General features: G+C 47.5%; 1 protein-coding gene across 5 annotated transcripts in view; it reads left to right on the top strand.

The window, feature by feature from the left end:
- Positions 1 to 8,926: 8,926 nt before the first annotated feature.
- CORO1C (coronin 1C) overlaps positions 8,927 to 18,342 on the top strand; it is a 54,660-nt gene continuing 45,244 nt past the window's right edge. For 4 of the 5 annotated variants that reach the window (XR_016277294.1, XM_089490011.1, XM_089490010.1 and 1 more), the window contains exon 1: positions 8,927 to 10,573. Coding sequence is in view for 3 of the 5 variants with exons in the window: in XM_089490011.1 (XP_089346137.1) it covers positions 9,208 to 10,573 (1,366 nt within the window). In the remaining 2 variants the exon portion in view is untranslated. Of the gene's footprint in view, positions 10,574 to 16,868; positions 17,040 to 18,342 lie in introns of those variants that run through there. The other variant, XM_089490013.1, reaches the window with a different exon arrangement.

Here is an 18,342-nt window from a genome sequence, read left to right as displayed (position 1 = left end):
ACAAGGAGCTCCTCTCAGTCTCTGGAGTGAATGGTGTGGTTTGATGAAAGATACCCACGTTTTGCCAAAGTATCCATCACAAGCAAGTAGTGGTGTGGGCAGGGGATCCATCCAAGTTGTAAGCCAGCATGGCTCATGTGACTTGCTTGTGGCCTGTTGACAGCTAGAATGGCGATGGACCCAATTCTGTCCATGTTCATGGGAGAAAAACAAAGCTAGTGAGGGAGTCAGCATGGGAACCACGCCTGGCTTGTTATGGCCAACATCCTGTTAGTGACAGATGCAGGGCTAAGTCCAACTTAGGCCTGTTTTTGGTGACTGCAGAGCCTGGTATTCTCTTTCAGCCTCTGCAACAACAGAAGTCGTCTCCCCAAAGTCATTGTTTAGCTGCAGCAGCTAAGAGCATGGCAGGCTGAAGAAGTGTTTGGCTGTGTCCCCATGACTAGGTGCAGACTGATGGCATCATCTACTGAGACCTCTGGGGGACCTAGGCATACCTCAATACATCTGGGTACATGGACAGATGCTTCACCTCCTCTAGTCATGGAATAGTGTAGGCAGTGGGCTACAGTGACTAAAAGGTAGACTGGGTGGTAGATTAAAAGAAGAGTTGTAGTGTGTTCTGCCTGAAGAAAGTTTAGGATATGCTGTGCGTTACATAGACTTGGTCTACATTTCAAGAACTTCAAGAGCTGAGGGCTTGTGGGACATGTTGTCCAAAAAAGTAACATTTCCAAGACTTGCTTCTAGCGTCCTGCTCTCTCCAAAGTGGCTAGGAAGTTCACATGGACAGGTAGGGGAGGCAATCGCTCCCGTGTTTGTATCTGGTCATCTGAGGTATACAGTCTCTACCTGGAGTTTCTCTTTAGCTCAGGAGTGGGATACATATGGCCCTCCCGGAGTTGTTGTACTGCAATTCCCATGATCCCTTAGCATGGGTATAGAGCTATGAGAGCTGCAGTCCCAAACCATTTGTGGAGCCACATTTCCCCCACCGCATTTAGATACAGTAGCTAATAGCCCTTGACAGCTTTGTCTTCTATACGTTTACCCAGGCCTCTCTGAAAGCTATTTAAAATAGTGTCCATCGTTACTAGCTATGTCAGCAAATTTCATAATTTTAATTATGTGTTGTGTGATGACGAGTTTTATTCTAGCCTTCAATTTACCTAGTCAATGCTCAGTCCAGCTTTTAAATAAATAAAAATGTACAGCCTTAGTGCTAAAGATAGCAGCTTTGTCTTGTAAGTAAACTTCTACTCAGTTTCTCAGGCAGCTATTTGGACACACACAGTATTGAAAAATCATTTCAGAGAAACTATCTATGCCACTCTTCAGTAAAAACTCCCAAGAAGGCAGCCAACAAAAGAAGACATATATATAAAATATATAGGCAAAAGACCTCTCCATTGATGCCCCCTTGTCATGGGGGAGAGGCTTGTGCACCCTAATGTGAGCTATGCTGGCGGTGGTATAATAGCCACCGGCAGGGCCTCCCATGCCAGACAGGTCACAACCGAAGGGTCTGACCAAGAGCGCCAAAGGGCAGGATGGGCTCTCTAGCCTTATGGTCACCATCCTAGGAGAAGGAAAACTCTAATCCCAAACCCGGGCAGATGGTGTTCGTCTAACCCTGTAAGGTCAACCATCTCAGAGAAGGAAACTCTAATCAAACCTACGACCCGAGGACCTCGCTGCTATTGTCCATGCTTGTCAAGGCCTCAGCAGTCGAACCTCTGGTTTAAAGGGTGAGGCCAGTTCTGTGCACTGCACTCCACCAGAAAAATCCATTGCACAGGCTCACAGGTTACATCCAATCTCCCGCCCCAAAGAAGAGATACAAGGACTCCCTGAAACAACATCTCAGGCTTGGCCAAATTGATCACCAACAATGGTCTGCCCTGGCCTCGCATCGGGAGGCATGGAGATGCACTATCCACGATGCTACAGCTTTTTTCGAAAGCTCACGCCGAATGAGTCTCGAAGAGAAACGACAACACAGAAAGAACCGCAACCTGGAAACATCACCCAAGGAGATTTTCCGCTGTGCTTTCTGCAACCGGACCTGTTTGTCCCGGATTGGCCTTTTTAGTCACCAATGCACTTGTACAAAGCGCGGGATGAGTCCTTCCTGAATCTTCGTTCGCAAAGCAAAGCCAGAGAGAGGCAAAAGAGCAGAAGCAGCCATTGAACAAAGCCATAAACTTTCAGAACAAATAAGACCATACTCAGAGTGGCTTACATTACATACTGACGTGGAAAAGGGTGCTGGAGGAAACAAGCTCTAGCAATGGTGCAATTAGAAGGGGGGAAAACAAAACACAAAAGCAGTAGACTATAATTTTTTACAACAAATAACATAAGGAACCTGTTCTTTGATTTTGCAGTGAAGTGCAAACATGCATTTTAGGTAACACTATTGTGGTCACTTGCTGCTGCTGCTGCAGGAACCAAAGGTGGAGATCTCAGGAGCTGAAAGCCATTCCCTTTGTCTAATACCTTCGAGGGCAATTTGATCACAATTCATTGCCCCATAAGTGAAGCCAACTTGTGATTAAAGGGGGTCCACCTCTGACATGAACCAGTGCTCAGTACCAAAGCAACCTGCAATGGGCTTGCTCAAGGCTTCTGGGTTGGCCCCATCTCTTTTGTTCATGTGTGTTGGGCTTCACCTTATGTTTCCTCCATAAGTGGGCCACCACTCTTGAAAAGATTGTCCAGCCAGAATAAAATGGCAGGCATGCCCTGCTTCTTGACTGTAAACCATTGCATTAAACAATCCTAACTTGTTAAAAAAAAAAAGAATCCAGGATGAGTCAGCTTGATTCTCTTTATTCTATTTCAGGGGCAGTTGACTCTTCCCTGGGCCCTGTAAAATTTTGCCTTTAAAGGCGACTGGTCTGCGCTTGCCTCCTGTGTCTGGGAGGAGTCTTTTGGACTGCCTGGAATTGTTCGTGGGCTGGAGAGAAAGAAGCCGCCTGTGTTTATCTTAGCGGAGACATGGAGGCCAAAGCCAAGGACTGTCTTATGTTTCAGCCCAGTTTCGAGATTAAAGGACTGTAATTGGGGATAAGGGGTGCTTTTAAATACCTTTCAGAAATGAGGTGGCTTGTGGGCCGGAGTGGAGCAACATAGGGGTAAATGAAGGCACTGCCTCCCAAATAGGAATTCTGCCCCAAACTGAAATTTTCCTGCAGTCCCTACAGTTCTAGCTTTGAAAGTGAGCATTCAGAAATACAATCTAGGCCTCCAAAGAAAAGGATGTGTCTGAATCCTGCAAAAGCCCGACCTCAGCACTTCACAAACTCACTTAAACATTGTACCTGTAAGAGGAGACCTTTCTAGGCATATTTGCCTTGTGGGCTGCAGGACCCGCCTCCGGAGCATCTTCATCTGGGAGTGAAAACTCACTCTTAGCTTCGGCATACACACAGACTGACCAACCCGGCGGCATTCAGGGCTCCCTTAGAGAACAGCAAATTGAGTCAGTCTGGGTTTTGAAAGTAACGTATTGTATTCAAAGAAATTTCAAAGGATCAGTTTCTCTACCAGTTCTGCAGAGAAATCATATCTCATTCGCCTTTATCAATAGTTCAGATCATTATAGCTAGATGGCTTCCACACTCTGCATCCTAGTCAGTGTTACTTACGTGTGCACAGTTATTTTGCAAGTGGGAAATGCTGTACTTTAAAGTGATGTGACTGTTTGGAAGCTTCACATCACACTTTCTAATTAATATGCATTAACTGGGTGGTATTTTTCTCATTACTTGTGGAAACCTTTCCCCTCCACTTTTCTGCTCCCTCAGAGAAAAGTGTCTCACTACATCCCACTTATGGGATATGACCGCAATCAACCTTACATTTTGTTTTTACTGTCCTTGTTTGTTGGCATACGTGTGTTAGACCTGGGGAGGGACTTTTGTCCACTGAATGTGTTAGACTTTATTTCCTAGCATCCTCAGTCACTGTGGCCAATGGTCAAGGGTTCTGGGAAATTAAATCCAAAACATCTGGAGTACCAAAGGGTTGAGTATCCCTGGATCACTGTGCCTTCTGAAGCCCAGTGCCACTTTCATCATGTCTGCCTGGATTCTCTGATTTGACCTTTCTGGACCAGATTGGATTGCCTTCCAAGCAATGAACCTCAAACTGCCCCTATCCATGCTGGCTAAGGGATTCTGGGTGTTATAGCCCAAAATTGTCATTCCCCCCAGCTCTGCTCACATGCCAGTTCTCTTTCTACACTGGACAAAGGTTTAGGGCTGTGTCAGGATTCTGACTTCTGGAATCAAAGGAACAAACTGGGTAAGAGTCAAAACCACCTTGCAAAGTGATCCATTTCACAACTATTTTGGAAAGCTGTGGTCACAGCAATTGACCTGAGGTCCTGTGGGAAAAGGCCTGGATTAAATACCTACCCCCATTCTTCACCCAGTGGGCTTTGAGCTGTCTTTCCATTGGGCTGAAAGTGGACAGCTCTGGGCAGCTCAAAACCCTGTACAAACCCTAAGCAAACAGATGTTAATTTCATGCTGGGGATGTTGACTGAATAACCTTGAGGGTCAGGTGCAATTGTCCCCCTTTAATTGTAATGTAGTTAAAGTATGGAGGCTACCAAAAAAGAGGGTTGAGGGCCTAATATGGTCCACGGGCCTCACAGAGATCATGGGCCACACTTTCACTACCCCTGAAGTATACCTAGTAGGCTTGAGACAAAGGAAGGCTTTGCCTTGTCTGTTTGGCTTCCTGACGTCATTTATTGCTCCATTTGTAAAAAGGAGATTAATCCATTACCTTCCCTTTGAGCCAAGGAGTCTCCTCTAACTCCCAGAATTAGCATAAACAAAACATAACTGGCCCTCTTTAAATAACAATGGCCATATCCTGTTGGAGGCTTATGTCTCTGTGAGTGGACTTATATCAGTGGGAATTAGAATTGGGCAATTTCATAATGTCCATATCCAGTTAAGGGCTGCTGGGCAAGTGACTGATGTGCATTGGTCTCATTGTGTATCAGGACACCAACTAGGGAGTGCTGATACACATCGGGACACTCTTGCTGGTGTCCTGTTGCATGTTTTTGCAATGCACTGACAGGGTTTCTTAACACCTCTGCTACGAAGCAAAGTGTATAACATACACTGTGATAGAGGATTCTGGCCAACAACAACAAGCAGAACAATTACCTTAGTACAATTGCAAAAAACAACACTGTCTGGAATGTGCCACATATCCAAAGAGACCTCCCTGATTCCTAGATTCATGGACAGAATCTGAAGCATTGGCGGTTGCAAACTCCAGTTGGTAACACAGGAGAGACTGTGAAACCGCTATACTGTATAAGAATTGTTGTTTTGTTGCTGTTATTATTATTATTATTATTATTATTATGTGTTGACAACAAAATACTGCATCGTATCAATGACTGCAAGACAGCATCATAAAACTGGGGATGCTTCTAGCTGCTTGCAAGGTTTTTTGGTGCAAGGACTGAATGTTTATATCCTGTTATGAAGGTTGCCATGACAAAAGCAGCCAGCGATACGTATTTTCTCTGTATCAGTTGACTGGCAAGGGAGGGATCCAACCCCCAACCCCCAACCCCCAGCATTTTCTTCAAATGGTTGACTGGAAAATTCAGTTCTGAAATGCCCCAAGTAGCTTTGAGTTCCTGTGTTGCTTGAGCCCCAGATGGTTGGGAGGGGAGGGGAGGTTGGCAGTACCTCTCCAGACTGGATTGGACCTGCCAGGAAATTTCATTATTTTCTTGTGTGTTCATAATATTCATAGGCTCTGCTTCAGCCACGCTCCCAGGGCACCTTAGGATAAAAACAATAACACTGCACTTTAAAAAATAATGAATCATAAAAATCACAAGGAAACAAGACACAGCAGTGCAATAAAAGAAGACAATAAAATTCCAGCCTAAGACCTCCTCTGACACTTAAAACTGATCGGCCCAGGCTTTGTAAAATGTTACACTGCTGGTTCAAGTTTACTTTGTTCTGTTGCTTTTAAGCCCCCAATCTGTTTTTATTACAATTATTGTATTTTGCCTTGGAATATTTTTGTTTTGATACCTCTCCCGTACCACTCTCATATCTGGGAGCAAAGGGAGGCTTTGAAATATTTGTTACAATTTATGATAAGGCAAACGGGCCAGGCAAATACAAATTATATTCCCTGGCACAAAAAAAGAGAGTGGCAAAGATAATTGGCATAGGAACCGAGCCTTTTTGTTCCCACATCACTTAGAAGGTGGAAGGGCATAGGAACAATGCTTTTCTGGGCAGTGTTATCCAGAAAAGGAAAATTTCCAAGCTCGACATAGGAAGCTGCTTTAAAACATGCCAGACACCTTGCTCAGTACTGTCTACTCTTGAGGCCCAGCCTAGCAACTTTGAGTCTCAGCCTTGGGAGAAAGGTGAGGTATAATGAAAGTGATGGATTGGCTGGTTGGCTGGCAGTCTTTCCCACTCCTGCTTGGATTCGACAGGGCTTGAACCTGCAACCTTCTGCAGGCAAAAGAGGTGCCCTGTAGCTGAACTACAGCAGCTGATCTCCACATTTGGCCAAGTGAATGTGGGAAGAAGCAGGCTTTTGTATGTTCTGGGCCCTGTTGAAGGTTTTGAAGCTCAAAACCAGCACGCATTGCACGAGCGCTTCCTAATACTAACATTAGGAACAGAACTGGGATCCTGTTGGTGCTTTATGCTGGAGTAGCAATGCTAGCATGGTACAGTGGCCACAAACTGATGCCTTCTTTTGTCCCCTTTGTAGGCAATGTGTAAATCAGGGGGTGGGAAAAGTGCAAATTGTGGGCAGTATGTGACCCCCCCCGGGTTAAAAAAATATTTTCACACCCAAAGGACCTCTAGGGGTGTGGAGGTCATTTCCTCCATGCCTGGAGGCCTTCCTGGGCCAATTTATGCCCAGAAGCAGCATTTGTTTGAAACATGAAGTGACATCTGCCCACCATGTCAATCCAAAGGGGGCTGGGGTCAACACTTTTAGTTTTGTTTTGTAGGTGTGGGCAGTGGATGTGGGTAAGGCCTCCGCAAGGTCTCCAGAGATGGTGGTGGTGGTCATATGGCCACCTATTCTTCCACAGTCCCTGGTGTAAATGGCTGAATGGTGTCAAGAAATGGCCTCTCTGCTCCTTATGTACTATACAAACTGGGGATGGATGGGAGAGAGGCACCATGGGGCCCTTCAGAGATTTTAAAATATAACTCCCAGAATCCTTTTCTACTGGCTTTGCTGCCTGAGGTTCATAGGTGTTGAAGTCCAATACCATCTGGCCAACCAAAGGTTCCTCACCTCTGCTGCACCAGGAAGGTTCCAAAAGGGGCTGGTATCTACCATGCCAGTGGGCCAATGAATTTGCTCTGGGTTTCAATCCAAACTTTAAAGACATGACTGGAGGTGCTGGGCTGATTCTGAGGACAGGGTACATCACTCTGGACAATGCCTTTAAAGTTCACACAAAAATGGCCCTGGCCTGTTGACACAGATGTCCCCAACCACTACTGACATTTGCCATCCAAAACAGAGCCCTTCCTCTACCAACACAAATGGCCTGGCTTGCTGCTATGCCATCACTTTTGAAACAGAGCCCTTTGGTACCATATGGCCCATCGGAAGACGACTGTATGAAGGCAGACAGGGTGCAGGGAAGGGTCTCTTTTCATTCCCTCTCCTTCTTTCTGAAGCCACCTCTCCCCTGCATCTCCTAAACTACCTTTAAAAAGCATGGATCCCCAGCTGCCTGGAGCTGCTGAGGGAAAACCTGTTTCCAAGGAGGTGCTGGGGACATTTGTTACAGGTTCCCATTTGACAGTGCGTTTGGTACAATGGTGCCTGGGGGCCAGCCTCATTGGAGAGGCTAGGCTATAGGAAGGGCAGGGAACTAGCACCACGGCACTGCCAAGGGGAGCTTCTCCTCCTCCAAGGGCTTCAGAAGGATCCACACCTCACAGGCCATAAAAGGGAAGAAGTGAAGGAAGGCCGGCCTTCGGGTGGAAACTGGACATAGTAACGGGTGCTCCCTATTCAGCTGAAAACAGCAAGCCCTGGGGGCTGTGTTTTAGACTGCTTCCTGGACCTTTAATTTTTTTTTAAAAAAAACTCACATTGGGAGGGAGGGGAGATTTGCTGGCAGAGCCTTGATCAAAAGACCTTTGCAGGGCATGTCAGGTGGGGGAGATGACTTTCCAACCCAATATTTACAAATCCTCAACATTTTAATAAGGATCTGGATGGGTCTGGGGAGCCTGCAAGAAATCTCACTGTCAAGGCTCTTCTGTTTATTTCCCCAAACCTTTTGGTTAACAACAACATATTCCTGCCAAGTAGCTCCAGACTCAGTCTTGCCTATGAACCTCCCCCGCTTTGCCCTAGATGCCTATCCCCCCCCACCCCGCATACTGGGAACCAGCCCAAGGTCCCAGTCTTAGGCTGTGTGCCATGCACTATCTAAGGAAGGAGTGTTTGAGTAAGTGATCTGCGAAGAGAAGGATCGTCTTTAAAAAGAAAGCCAAAGAAAGCCGCCCTGGAAATGCCCGCAAGGTGCAGTGGACACCAGCTTTGAATCTTTTCAAAAATCTCTCGAAGAAGGACCAGCCTCAGATGTACAGAGCGATAACTCTCTCGACCATAAATAACAGCAAAGGGAGAAGTGAAAATCATCATTGCAGAATCGATTCTCCCACCCACCCCTCCCCAAAAGGCAAAGGACTGAGAATTGCCAGAGAAGTTCCTTGCAACCTGTTCCTGAACAGCGAAAGGCACTGTAGGGAGAATTTAGCTTGAAAGCAGAGATCTTGCTGACAGAAAATTAGGATACTTTGGACTCTTGGATGTGCTTCCTCCTGCTCAGGTGAGGAAAAATCTGTGTAGTGCATTTGCTATCAAATATTTTCATAGCCTATCCTGATGTTGCAAAGAATGCTGTGACTTTCCTGGAGGCTGTACCTCCTTGATTTGTGTAATGTGCTTCATGCCACTTATCATAAGCCAGTCAGTAGAGGGTTCTTGGCCATTCTTTCTGTGTGGGTCTTCTCCACCCACCTTGAATACAGCAATAAAAGAGAAAGCTGACACGTAAGGTGGTTCTGAACTGACTGGTGTTTAGGGAATACTCTTGCTAGGGTTTTGGATTGCACAGGGTTCGGCCTAAGAGATTCAGGCAGTCCGCAGCCAAATATGGAAGCCACCGAGTGGCACCACTCGGGCTTTTCTTTTAACAGCAAAAGTATAACCAAAAAGAAAGACTCTCTTTATACTAGAAAGACTTCCAAAATGAAACAGAATGACTGTTCCTTATCAGCTGAAAAGACCAAGTCTCAGGAAGCTGTGGAGAGAAACAGGCCCACAGAAAGAGGCTGTGGGGTTCATGTCTCCACACAAAATGTGCAAATGAACCACAGCATGGGTGAAGGGGACACAGCAGGGCACCTCCTGGACTCCTACCGTGAACAGAGCACTGCCCTGCAAGGGTATGAAAAGGGCCTAGAAAGCAAAGCCTCTCTGCAGGTGCTTCAAAGGCAGTGCTCAGAAGAAGCCCAAGGCAGGAAGGTGAGTGCTCTTTTGTACCGAGTGGAGGAAACCGAACTCAGTGTTGTGACCCGAGAGGGAGAATCCCACCCATCTGACTTTCCCGAATCTGAGAGGAAAAGGGAAATGACAGAGTGCAGCTGGCCACTGGTTCAAATAAAGAACTTTGGCCACCAGGAAAGTTTGGAAAGGGAACCTGCAGGTGGGAGCACAGATATGACCGACACTTTCCAGAGGACGCTGAGGCGGCAGATCACCCGCTCAGACTCCGAGAGCAGTGTGGAGAACAGGCAAGTCACCAAGCTGATGCTGAACTCCCCCGGGGATGAAAACAAGCCCAGCTTCCTGAGTTGGCTCGATTCTTCGGAGAAGCCAAGAAATGGGGAGATGGATAGTCCTCCAGGATCAAGAAAGCAAGAAATGAGAGAAGAAGAGATCCCCACTCCCAATGATCAAGGCAGAGACTTTAGGCAGCCCCCTGACTGTGTTCCTCAGCCTTCCAGCGGTTGCCATGTTGTCCAGCCTGGTGGAGAAGAAAAAACAGAAGTGGAGGAGTGTGATAAGGTGGCCCAGGGCCTTGAGATAAAGATGCCTCCTGCTCTAAATCTTGCTTTGGTTTCAGAGGAGTCTGAAAAGTGTTCCAGGGAAAGCGAGAACAGCCAGTCTCCTGAGAATGGGGAAGACCTTGAGATCTGCCATGAACTGGGGTTGGAGTCAAACAGCCATACTGTCTGCATAGAAAGTCCTGGGACGGAGGGAGAACCTATAGAGAGTTCCAAGCTGCAGACAGCCATGGTAGTAATGCAAGTGAATTCTGCTCAGGATATCAAAGGAGGTGGCCCCTGCAAAGCTACTGCCAAAGAACCACCAGGAGAAGCGGAATGCAGGCTGCAAGAGGAAAGAAAGAAGGTGAGGAAACAAGAGGATGAGAAAGCCCTGAAAGTGGCTGATATGAAGAAGACCTTTGAGAAACAGAAACCTGCAGCTGAGAAGTCTACTCCACCAGCTAGAAAAGGTGAGCTGGAAATGCTGTAATTCATGTGTGATTGCTTAGATTAACTATTTATTGTTTTGCAAAGTGGTTTTTCCCCCCTTAAAGTCTGCAGCTGCCTGGGTTCCAGAGCACACTGAGCAGGTAAGGTAATGCCCTGTCTGTAGATCAGTTCATGTTCAAAATATGGCATGCCAGTTTTTCAGTTAAACAGAGCTGGACATTCAAGAAATAAATGGCTGCTGCTGTGTCAAAGTGTGTGGGTGTGTACATGCATTGGGTGCAAAGATGGCCATGTAAAATAGTCACTGTAGGTTACATCTCAATAAAATGAGAGAAGAAATATGCCTGCTGCTGTAATGTCTTAGTATGAGTTCAACAGCCACAGGTTCTAGTTGTGCTGTGGGACTTTTGGAATGCCTGAACTGTGTTGAAATATAAGTGTCCAGCTTTGAACTTCCCCCTTCCCCCTTCCACATCACAGCTCTAACATCACTGGATGCAAGCTAACTGCTCCACAGTTCATTTGATTTCATTCTAGTTGGAATGTAACCGGTATTCTGACAGCATCACCTGCAGACCAACATGTGTCCTATTTTTCTACCTCTTCTGTTGCCTGCAGAGCGATGGATCTAGCCAGCTAGGCATTTTCTTTCTCCAGGTGAGGGCTTAATTGCAAAGCTGCATCTGATTCTTTTATCCCATGGTGCAACTTTAACTTTGTTAAGAGGAGAGGAAGCACTGAGGAAATGTGCCTGTTTATAACCTGGATTTTTCTTTTTAAAACAATAGTCCACTTTTTGCTAGTATGGTAGTACCCTCCCAAACGGAAAAAGTAGTTCAATATGGGAAATTGAATACACACAAAATATAAAAGGATATTTAGCAACAGAGACATAGGTTTGTAGCTGGGATGCTAAAACTTTTTGCCAGATGTGTTGCATAAATTATTCTTGTTTATAATTAATATTGTTGACAATCTACATATTGTCCCTCTAATAATCAACATGTATGTTCAGATAATCCCTTTTTAATCTGTGCTTTTGGGACTTGACAATCATAATTTAAAACAAGCCTTGGTGATTTGCTGGCTTAAAAAGGAAGTCACCTCATTTAAAAAATGGTACAGTATTATATCATGCCGAAAGAGGGCTTTTAATTGCATAGTTGATAAAAGAGGCAATCACATGGTGATTCAAAACTTTAACAAGATTAAAAAGAAAACCTGTTGCCAAAAGAGACTATGAGAATGGCAACCAGCTTAGTTGGCTTTGAAAGTGGATAAGGGCAATGCTACTCAAAGAGGTGGCCCATGAACCACCTGTTTATTCATGTTGTCTGGTCTCTGGAAGTTTTCAGGAAAGAAAGAAACCATTGTAGCCAATAGGCACAAATATGGTACCAGTCCTTGAAAAATTGTAAAATAATAATAATAATAATAATAATAATGCAAGTCCCCTGTATCAGATAGCTTAGGAAGCACTACTTTAGACACATTTGTGGAGGAACAGCCATGGGACTTAAATGGAACATTAATGTTCAGGAATGGCCTATCCGACGGGCAGATTATGGGGGGCAAACATGCGATAGCTATTCCCTCTCCGCTCTGCTTTGGCTGGTCTTTGCAGCTGCAGCAGGCTGGCCATCAACCCTGGATGTTGGGCTAGACCAACTTTGCCCCCTTCTGGTGCCCTGCAAGATAAATTTGGTCAACCGCTCAGGACGGCTAGCAAGATCTAGCAATGGCCATTAATTAGGATGGCTTTAAAGAGAAACTGGATGAATTTATGGAGGAGCAGGCTCTCAGTGGCTTTGAAGGTTGATGGCTATATCTTTCCTACAGATCCAGAGAGGGTTCCTGTGTTCCCAAGCCTGAATTTTCACCATACAGAGATAGTGTGCCTCTGGACATCAGTTGCTAGGGAGCGCACACAGGAGGGCACAGTTCCACTCCTGTCCTCTTGGCAGGCTCCCCAGTGGAGTAACTGGCTGGCCACTGTCTGAACTGCATGCTGGACCAAAGAGGCCTTCTCCTTGACTCAGCAAGACTTTTCTGTTTTGTGAGTCCACAATGTGGGGTTATGGGAGCTGTAGATCATCTGAAGAGCATTGAGAAACAAGGGAAAGTGAGCTAGATGGACATTGGGTTCAATCTATTAGGGATCTTCATGTACTGTAATGGTTTAGAACCGCTTTAAGCGAGCTTTCAGTGTGTGTTAGTGAAAAGCACTGACTAAATGGATATGGACTGTGGATTACTTATAAGCAAACTGATTAGCAAGCACCCGATCTGTAACAGAAAGTGTCACTGAGACGCCATTCTCAATGCTTCCCTTGGAGTTCTGCAACAGTGAACTTGCATTGTGTGTGTCTGGATGTGTGAATATGCCTCAAAGCCAGGGGGCAATGTGGGAGCACTGCCACTAAATAGGATTGCTGTCCCCCCCTGCTTGAAATTTTCCTCCAGTCCCCAAATTTCTATTGTTGCAGTAACCTGAACCTTCAGTTTAGGCTTTAGGTATCCAAAGGAAAGTGGAAGGCAGAGTGACCCAGGGAAAGCAGACACAGGCTGCATCCACACTGGAGAAATAGCCCGGTTTGGCACTGCTTTAACTGCCCTGGCTCAAGGCTATGGAATTCTGTGAGTTGGAGTTTTTTTAGACTCTACAACAAACTCCAACTCCCAGAAATCATAGCCTTGAGCCAGGGCAGTTAAAGTGGTGTCAAACCAGGTTATTTCTCCAGTGTGGATGCAGCCACAGTAAATAGAAAAGTTCTGGGTGTGAAGCATTTTCAAGGTCTCACTCTCTGCAATGCTAGAAATGTCCACACTGAAGAAAAAATTCATGGAGGAGGGCGCATTATTCTTACGGAGGGGCAAAGACCTCCACCCCCAAAGCTATCCCCCAGTAAAAGACCAGCCTAAATGAACGCCAGAGGTCATATTGCACCCCCAACAAGCCTGGTTCACCTCCACTGCTGTTTTCCACCGGTGAAATAGGTATTTCCCAAGTGCGTACAGTATAAACCCCATGGCAACTGTTTGTTACCAGTGATTTTTAAAAAGACGATCTTCCCTCTTTAAAGACTAGACCAAATCCCCAAAGGACTGTGCAGCTTCCCCTCATTTTCTAATTCTACAGCTCCCCTTCCTGGTCAAAAGCTGAACACAATAGGAGGGCAAGAAGACAAACAGGTTTCCTTCTTGGGATAATAATAATAATTAAAAACAAAACAACCCAAACAAACCCTTATAAGCTATTTGAGGAAAAGGTATTTTGACAGCAGCCCTTCAGACCTGTTGGAAACGTCAAACTACTCCAGCAAATTACTTTGGTTTTATTTTAAATTTAATATTCAAAGGTATACACTGCTGCTGGGCTTCCCCAGCCCTGTTGGTTCCCAATGACAACTGAGGGCCAAAACACATTGTGGAAATCATCCAGTTTGAGACCGTTTTAACTGTCCTGGCTCAGTGTTAGGGAATTCTGGGAACTCTAGTTTTGTCAGACATTTCACCTTCTCTCTCAGAGAGCTATGGGGCCACAAAACACTATAATTCCCAGGATTCCCTCGCACTGAGCCAGGGCAGTTAAAGTGGTCTCAAACTGGATTGTTTCTGGGGTGTGTTCTGGACCTGAATTAAGTAACTTCTATCAGGAGGCAGCAGCTATGTGCACGACACACCCTGCCATGAAGCTGATAAAGCTGTCAACAACGCAGCCTGCGGCCAGAGAGCATGGAACGCCTGCCCTGGCAACTCCTGAAAGCCATTTCCATTGCAGTCCCTTTTCAACTACAAGGAAAACAGTCTCCTGTTCGTGAAGTCAAAGGCTTTCATGGCCGGCATCCATAGTTTTTTGTGGGTTTTTCGGGCTATGTGGCCATGTTCTAGCAGAGTTTCTTCGTGACGTTTCACCAGCATCTGTGGCTGGCATCTTCAGAAAATGCTTGCCTGGTAAGGACTTGGGTATATATATTGTGTAAGATATAAAAAGAAGGAAGGGAGAGAAAAAAGGGAATGCAGCGGCACCTTTAAGACTAGCTAGATTTTATTTCAGCATGAACTTTTGTGGATTTGAACCCACTTTTTCAGATGCAATGCAGAGCGATATTAAAGCCTCTGGTTAAAAAGCATATTTATACATTCTCTGAAGATGCCAGCCACAGAGGCTGGCGAAACATCAGGAATAAACTCTTCTGGAACACGGCCACATCACCTGAAAAACCCACAAAAAACTATAGTCTCCTGTTCATCTCTCTGCTGCATTCCTCTGAAAACTCACCGGGAGGTTGGTCTCCCCCCCCCCCCTCAGCACTTGGAATCACTTTATTAGTGAGAAAATTCAAGGCAGACGCTCCCATACTTCCCAATATGTTTAACCCTATTCCCCCTTGCTGTTGAATACTATTATACACACACACACACACGTCCCTCCATATTTGCTAGGGTTAGGGGCACAAGACTGTGAAAGTGGAAAAACCACAAATAGCAAAACCGCCATGTTTTTACCCGAGAGGACACCTCTCTAGGAATCTCTAGGTCCCCCAGCACAACTCTGGGGTCAACATCTGCCAGAGTTTGACCACAGAGTTGCACTGGAGGAGCTACAAAGGCCTAGTAATGTATTCTCTCTAGGAATCTCTAGGTCTTTCAGGGCAACTTTTAGTTAAAGTTGACCATAGAGTAGCATTGGAGGACTTAGATATTCCTAGAGAGAACATAGGAATCAAATCTGTGAATAATCAAAGCCGCAAATATGGAGGGATGAGTGCATATATATACATACACACACCCGCGCTAGGCACCAAATGGATGTATATTTACATATATATTAATAGTACATGAGTAATACATACCTGTGCCTTCAGTTCATGGTTAAAAGGATATTTTTTCAAATAGGAGTGGGCCACTGCAATGGATCCAGCAGCAGCTTTCCTGCCCCACACGAACTGCCAAAAAAAAAAGGAGGGGGGGGGGGAACAAGTCATCAACATCTGATTTTGCATGCATCTATATTTAGTCAGCTGTGATTTTAAACTGTGAGACACCTCTCACATGTCTTTGGACCCCAGAAGGATGTGGTGAATCCTATAAACCTGTATTTAATAGAATTAAGGGCCCATACAGACAAGCCAAAATAAAGCTGCTTTGGGTCACTTTGGAGTTATGCTGTTTAAATGATGTATGCGTCCTAAGAAGCCAGAAGCTGCACCAAAGTCATGCTCCAGTCCTAAGGACTAGAGCGCAGCGTTGGCATAGCTTCTGGCCTCTTAAGATGTGTGTTTCAGTAAAACAGCATACCTCCAAAGTGACCTGAAGTAGCTTTATTTTGGCCTGTCTGTATGGGCCCTTTGTATCCCTGTTAGTCTGGAACCTATGAGAAAGTAGACCAAGCCTGCAGCTAAACTGCAGAATTAAGGCGGTTTATCTGCCCTGGCTCAAAGGCTAGGGAATCCTGGGATGTGTAGTTTGTCCTGGCCCTGGAGCAGACGGGGCAAAATGTCTCACAAAACCACACGTCCCAGAACTCCACAGCCCTGAGCCAGGGCAGGTAAAGTGGTGTCAAAGTGCATGAATTCTGCAGTGTGGACGCAGCCTGCGTTGATGACGGCTTATGCGCCAACTCCTTTTGCTCAGTGAGCCTCAGAGGTGCTACGGGATGTATTTACCAGAAACAAAAATATTGAACTGCCATGATATTTCAAACATGGGGGTTTGGGCTTGCTGTCCTTTTAATACGTGTGCTCTGTTCCTTCTCAAAGGGGTGGCTGTTCTTCGGCCCTTTGGCCTTATTAGGTTTTGCTAGTCTCCAGAGACTTGTGGTTGTGGGCCTTTTCCTCCACAAGTTGTGTGTCCCTCGGCCTTCCTGCGAGGCTGAGAGAGCGTGACTTGGCCCAGGTCACCCAGCGGCTGGCCCAGGGCTGAGAGGAATTCGAACCCGGGCCTCCCCGAGCCCTGCTGGCCCAGCGTTCAACCCCTTCCTTCTTTTATAGAGAGATATGTATATATCTGAGGGAAACAGTCGGCCAGAAAGAGAAGAAGCGCCTTTGTTGCGACGGAGAAGTTGAGGAAGAAAACAGGTGCCCAAAAAAGGCGCGCAATTCGCGCAAAAGCCTTGTCCCCCTCACGCGCGGCTCCTGAGGGAAAGAATTGCCAGTCTGCCCGCCGTCGCCTCGCGCGCCCTCAGAAGGCCCCTCCCTCCCCAGCGCGGATTGGCTCCCTTCCCTCCCGCGCGAAGCTCCCATTGGCTCTTGCTTTGGGGCTCGCCCCGCCTCCGCCTCCTGTCACTCTTGGCCCTGGCGAGGGGCGGGGCGCCGAAGCTCAACAACGCCGAGGAAGAGGAGGAGGAGCCCAAGCGGGGGGCGGGGCTTAGGGCGCGCGTGCGAGGCGGACAGTCAGTCAGTGAGAGGAAGAGAGTCGGGCGGAGGCGGCGGTGGTTCCGCGAGGCGGGCAAAGGAAGCGGGCGAAGCGGCGGCACCGCCGGAGGTACCGGGGGGCTCCTGGCAAGGCGGGCCGGGGCTGAGGGGGGTAACGAGGAGGGCCCAGAGGCCGAATTGGGGCCGGCGAGGGGTCTCCCTGAGGGAAGAGGCAGGCTCCGCTCGGGGCCCACAACAAACCCCAACTCCCACAATTCCAGAGGGCCTGGAACCAGATAAAGCGGGTTAGGACTCCCGTGTGGACGCAGCCCAAGGGCCTTGTTCCCAAGCTTGGGAAGGTCTTGATGAGAAAGAGGAGGCAGAAGAGAAGCTTGGGGTCCTTAATTGGGGCGAAAGGCGGGGGAGCAAATCACAATCATCCTCATCCTCACCATAATGGCACTAAGCAAGGCAAGCGTGGGCTAAGAACTGGGGCCAGGGAAGCGGGGGTGCCTCCGGAGGGAGGGAGGACGGGGGTTTCGGCCCCGGGCTGAGAGGCATCTGGGGCAGAATCCCAAGAGGCTCGGGGGGGGGGGCTCTTGGCAGATGAGCCCCTTCTTCTCGCCTTCGCTCCTGAATCTCATGCAGACGAGTGGGAAGGGATCGTGAGGCTGCAAAGGGAGAGGGACCGCGGGGGGGGGGGGTCCGACCTGCTGCCAGCCGGTGGCCGAGGGTTTGGGCTGGTGCTTTGGTTCCGGGGAAGCAAGCAAGCAAGCAAGGCCCAAGGTGTGGCTGTGGGGCAGCAGATCTGGCTCCTGGCTGCCAGGCTGGGCGCAGGTGGCAGTGAATGGGAGGGAGCCTGGGGGCTGCCAGGCCGAGGGAGCAGGGAGGCTGGGCCAAGGAGGACGGAGGGAGAGGCGGCCCGGGGGTCAGGGAAGCAGGCGGTGGGGCAGGCCAGCAGAGGAGGATGCAGCTGAAAGGGAGCCCAGGCAGGAAGATGAGGGCAAGAAATAATATCCCAGAACATTACATCGTAAGCTAAGAGTATCCTTAAGAAGGGCTGGGATGGCGTGGGGGCCTTGCTTGCTTGCTTCCTGTCATCGGGCTGTCCCTTCAGAGGAGAGTCGCCCATCTTGCTCCAGGCCCGAGGAGCCTCCCCTCCTGTCCACCCCACTTGGGTCCCTTTCAGGCCCTGAACTGAAGGATACAGCAGAACGGATTCCCTAGAGCAAGTGTGCCATGATAAGAAGTGCCTTTCGCCAGAAGCCTGTTGCGGAGCTCAACTGGGCTGCCAAATCTCATGCTCACAAAGGAGGAAGGAAGGAAGCATGGGGCAGCTCTTGGGGAGAAGAAGGATGGTCTGAAGCAAACAGGAATCCATCTGCCCCCAAACAGCCATCCAACCTCTTTTCCTTTCCACCTTATGTAGAAGC

Source organism: Sceloporus occidentalis, unplaced genomic scaffold (genome assembly GCF_023333645.1).
Source record: "Sceloporus occidentalis isolate IW3139 unplaced genomic scaffold, rSceOcc1.0.p SCAF_41, whole genome shotgun sequence".
NCBI lineage: Eukaryota > Metazoa > Chordata > Lepidosauria > Squamata > Phrynosomatidae > Sceloporus > Sceloporus occidentalis.
This window is presented reverse-complemented; position numbering and strand designations above follow the sequence as displayed.